We start from the raw sequence: 5,100 nt of genomic DNA, 5'->3' as shown, positions 1-5,100 counted from the left end.
CCGGGAAACCCGAGAGTGACCTGAAAGAAGTGGTGACCGCCAGCCGCTTATGTGGAACCACGGCGTCCTGACCTTGGAGGTGCGAGTCTGGGAAAGGCGCGCTCCCGAGGGGAGCGGGCCCCGGGGAAGGCGACCCTTGCCCTCCCCGCTCTCTGTCTCTGCTTCCCCCTCGCAGTTCTCCTCTCCCTGTCCCACCCCGCGAGAACACTTTACAGCGACGAGGAGATTCGTTTCCAAACCAGAGAAACATCAACTGTACTTACAACGATTCCCATCTATTTAACTTTATTAACTTCTACCGTGAATGACTCTGCGAGCCTTGCTGGTCCAAGTGCAATATGTAATTATAAATATATAAATAGATAATAAGAGCCTATCAATGTGTATCTTTTGTACAATATGTTGTAAAATGTAGATCATAGAATAGCTGACTTTGACAGTCACATTTATAAAGTAATTCACTTAAAGATATATTTTTTTCAAACAAGTTTTGCTACTTTCAAAAATAAATCTTTCTTTATATTGCTAAAAGCCCTGCCGTTTGGTGTGATTTTTGGAAAATATATTTGGAATAGAAAGGTGGGGAACCATAGGGGTAGGTCAATAATAAAAAGTGGTCCCTTTGAACTTTAATCCAAACTTATTTGAGAGATAGAAAATGATTAAGTACGATTTCCACCATGAAGGTGCAAATCATATTTTGCACTGAAACCTCAAAAAGAAACGAGTCTCAAGTTTGCAGATTACTTTTAAGACAAATAGAAATATTGTAACTAAACAAAGAAAGGGAAGGATTAAAGTTAAGAACAGTCATACAATTTAAGAGAAAAGGAAAATCTGATTTTCAGGTACCCCACAGTGTAATTGCCAACACAAGCAGGAAGGTAAAACCCACATTCTATAACCTTCCAGGTGCAGACATGAACCCACGCAACCCAGAACTGCAAACGAGTGAAGCAATAAAGGGAGCGATGAAAAATGTAAATGCCATACCTCTGGAATGTGTTCTACGATTTTCGAGGGGCTGCAACGTGTATCATATAGTTTTCTTAATAATTAATGAATTACTTCTAACAACGCGCATGCCTGCCTTTCTGTTACGTTAGCCAGTGCATTCAGCGCCTCTCCACGACTTCCGGCGGACTGGGTTTTAATTTAAACATCTTCCAGGCTACGGAACAGCTCGTTGGGGAAGATTAAGTTGAGATAAACAGAGAGGCGAGTCCGAGGAGCCTGGGACCGGGTTCCCTCGCTGCCCCAGCGCAGCCCGCGGCGGCCGATGAGCCAGATGCCACCGGGGCTGTTTAATGTTCGGGGTTATGACCGCAGTGTTTACAAGACGTCTTCGGTTATTTATACTGTTATTCCTCGCAGAGGGCCTTGAAACTTCCGCTTCATTTGCTCTTTCTTTTCGATTTTTTTCGCCCTTTTCTCAGCTCGATTTGGTACCTGGAGTAAGAGCTCCCTTGCTCCTGCCCTTACCTCCATCCAACCCCCAAGGCCGCTTAGTGGTGTTGCCCTCAACCCAGCCAGAGGGGAAGGAACCGGGGATGCTCTTGACCTGGGGAACCGCTGTACAGGAGGGACGTTCTCTCCCAAAGAGAGTTACCATGTTAGCATCTCCGTTCTCGAGGACTGGGAACGCGGGTGGTTCCTCATCCGCGTGCCTGTCACTTGCACTCTCAGGGTATCAGGCTTCCCTCCTCCTGGTTTCCCCTCTCCCTCTACGTGACCTTCAAGAGATCATTTTAGGCTCTGGCCATCTCCACCTTTCCCACATTTGCTTCTACCAGAGGCACAGTCGACTCTTGACCTGCGGATCCAGAGTTCAAGTCAGAGATGAGTCCCAAAGTGACTCAGTTGTTTGTGTTCCACTTCAGCAAATTTTCCGAGCTCCCACTGACGATTTTACAAAGCGAATATTCAAAATTCTGAGCACTCCAGTGCTATGTGGCAGCCTTGAGGGGAAGGGGCTTTGGGGGAGAACGGATATATGTACATGTAGGGCTGAGTCCCCTTAGCTGTTCACCTGAAACTATCACAACTCTGAACACTGTTACTAAGCTATACCGCAACACAAAGTTTAAAAATTTTTTTAAAATACAGAACACTAAAAAAAAAAAAAAAAAAAATTCTCAACGCAGGCGGCCCCTGGAGAAATGTCGGCTTGCTCATTCTATAACAACCCCAAACCGCAAATGAATTTGTGACAAAGTCCTCCTGCCTCCCACCAGCCTGTGCTTTCAACCGGAGGCCTGAAGTTGTGCACTGTGACACACGAGTTAAACCCTAGTTTTACATCCAGTTTTTCTCTGAAAGGGTGTGGATCTTCACTTTTCTCCTCTAGGAAAGTGGGAATAAACGTGATTATAATGACAATGATAACGGTCGGTACTCATACTTTTCTCTTTTGCCTCATAGAGCCTCAGTGGCGTTCAAATGAAATTATATTTTTTATTTTTTGTGATTGCTTTGTAAAGGAAAAACTCCGGGCAAACACTGGTCAGTTGTACTAAGTGGCTGGGGGTGAGCTACCTATACTATAGCCGTCCTGAAAGCACTGGAGCAGGAAGCTCAAGAGGGTGTGTTTATAAGGCACAAGCAAGGTCTTTTTGTTGCAGGAACCAAAACACCTCTTCAGTGCAATGTTGAAGGTTACATTCTCTCTCTCTCTCTCTCTCTCTCTCTCTCTCACACACACACACACACACACATCTTTACCCATACTCCTCAATGTTCTCCAATTTCATCCAGAAAAATTCAGAGAGCAAAGATAGGGACTGGGACAAACAAATAAAAGGACTACACTAGTGCCTGGCTACTGGGAAACCCTGAGCACAGGGGTCTCAGCCTTCGAGCCTGGGCACACTTGGGGACCCAGGGGTTGTTTCTTGAAATGAGCAAGAAATACACTGGAATGACCAGGTTGTGGCTACCACTAGCCCTGGCATGGGGCAGTGTGACCGCCCCACCCCCTCCCACACACACATCCACAGTCTAAACATCTCTCCTTCCCAGGGGCCCTTCTCTTCTGCCTGGGTCATCAGCACTCCCACCCACCACGCCCTACTTCCCAGGGTCTGGTGCTGTTCTGAAGCCTGTTGCTGCTGGCCTCGGTTTTAAAGGAGGCAAGCTGAAGAGTTTGAGAAGGCTAGGTGTTAACTCTTTTCTGTTTGATAGAATTTGCCTGTGAAGCCATCTGGTTCTGGACTTTTGTTTGTTGGAAGATTTTTAACCACAGTTTCAATTTCAGCACTTGTGATTGGTCTGTTCATATTTTGTATTTCCTCCTGGTTCAGTTTTGAAAGTACTTTTCTAAGAAAGTGTCCATTTCTTCCAGGTTGTGAATTTTACTGGCATATAGTTACTCTAGTAATTCATTACTCTATAAGTAATCTCTTACCATCCTTTGTATTTCTGCAGTATCAGCTGTAACTTTTCTTTCATTTTTAATTTTTTTGATTTGAGTCCTTTCCCTTTTCTTCTTGATGAGTCTACCTAAAGATTTATCAATTTTGTTTATCTTTTCATTGATCTTTACTATTGTTTTCTTCATTTCTATTTCATTTATTTCTGCTCTGGTCTTTGTGATTTATTAGCACAGGGAACTCTACTCAAATAAGAGGGGATATATGTATATATACAGCTGGTTCACTTTGCTGTATAGTAGAAACAAATACAACATTGTAAAGCAACTATACTCCAATAAAAATTAATTTTAAAAAATGAAGGAGGCAAACAGCATCTGAAAGAATTGGGGGACCCTCCTTACCACAAGTCAGATAGTTAGAGGTGGGAGGGTGGGGAGTGTCCTGTCTGTGACCTCTTAGTTATAATAACTGTCTTAGAAGGTGCTTTCAGAAAGAACCAGGAGAACAACCACAGCAGGTTGTAGAAGCCTGTAAGGAAAATGAAATGCTTCAAATAAGCGTGTCTGCTAGTTCTCAGCAAGAGACAGATACTGAAAGTGAACTGAAGATGGGGGAAGTCCCTTCTGCTTCTTTGTCTCTCTCTCTCTGGTTCTGATTGCTTCTGTGGATTCTTACAGGTAACGCCTTGTGCTTCAAGCAGCTTTGCCCACTGTCACATCAGAGACTTCTCTCTAAACAGATAAGTGGTAAACAAAACAAGGTCAGTAGCTGACGGTTATGAGCAGTGATCAGTGGGAAACACTGCCCAGATAGGCTATTAAGCCAGCGGATCCTGGACATGTATGGGAATCACCTGAACAGCTCCTGTAAGCAGATAGCTGGATTCCATCCACCCTAGTTCCAGATTCAAGAGGTCCGAAGCGGGACCCAGAATTCCTACTCCTAACAAGTTCCCAAAAGAGGCTGATGCTGCTGGTCCGGAAACCACACTCTGCGAAGCACTGTTCTGTGATCTATCTCATTAGAGAGACAAAGGACGTTAATGCAGAGGGAAATAAAATGTCTAGGAATTTTTTTTCTTAAAGAGTCTGCATGTTCTGGGCTCCAGTTTCACTTGCTTTTCTATTCGCTCCACGGTGGCATGCAGTGTATTCTTAAAGCTTAAACGCCGGTTGGGACAGCAAACCACTCGTCCTCAGAAAATAACAGATTTGTGCGACCCTGGTGTACGGACGTGTGTGAGCGCTCGTTTTGGCTCTCAAAGAAATTTCAGGCATCAGGCATGGATTAAAGGTCTGGATAGATTAGGGCCCGACTGCTGTTGGCTCCATTGCGACCCCTAAAGGGGAGAGAAATCTGGGCTGCCAGGACTCAGGCCCCCTACAACTTCTCGGTAGCGCAGAGGGTCCCTTGGTCAAAGCCAGGTCAGCAAAGATTCTCCCTTCACTCCAGCGGAAGTAGATAGATTTGCTCTGCGCCGACGTCCGTTGCCTCCCGCAGGTGGGAAGTCGGCCTGGGGCTGGGGTGCAGGGGATTCAACGTGGTGGGGAGCGCAGGGCAAGTGCCTGGTGGAGCTCGCGGACAGGAAAGGGACCGGAGCCAAGAGGTGGAGTAGAGAATGGATCCTCCGACGCTTTTCTACCGGGAAGAGAAGAATGGAGGCTCCGAGTTACGAGCCCCAGCCTACACAGCCTCCTGGGTCTGCACGCCTCTCCGTGCGCCGTCTCGG

General features: G+C 45.8%; 1 protein-coding gene across 1 annotated transcript in view; it reads left to right on the top strand.

Moving 5' to 3' along the window:
* TCF21 (transcription factor 21) overlaps window positions 1–522 on the top strand; it is a 3,112-nt gene extending 2,590 nt beyond the window's left edge. Inside the window, exon 3 of the mRNA XM_010844268.1 lies at window positions 1–522. Coding sequence (XP_010842570.1) covers window positions 1–71 — 71 coding nt within the window. The 3' untranslated portion in view covers window positions 72–522.
* Window positions 523–5,100: the final 4,578 nt, after the last annotated feature.

The sequence above is a fragment of the Bison bison genome, unplaced genomic scaffold (assembly GCF_000754665.1).
Source record: "Bison bison bison isolate TAMUID 2011002044 unplaced genomic scaffold, Bison_UMD1.0 scf7180017864198, whole genome shotgun sequence".
Lineage (NCBI taxonomy): Eukaryota > Metazoa > Chordata > Mammalia > Artiodactyla > Bovidae > Bison > Bison bison.
Note: the sequence above shows the minus strand (reverse complement) of the source record. Positions and strands in the feature narration are given on the sequence as shown.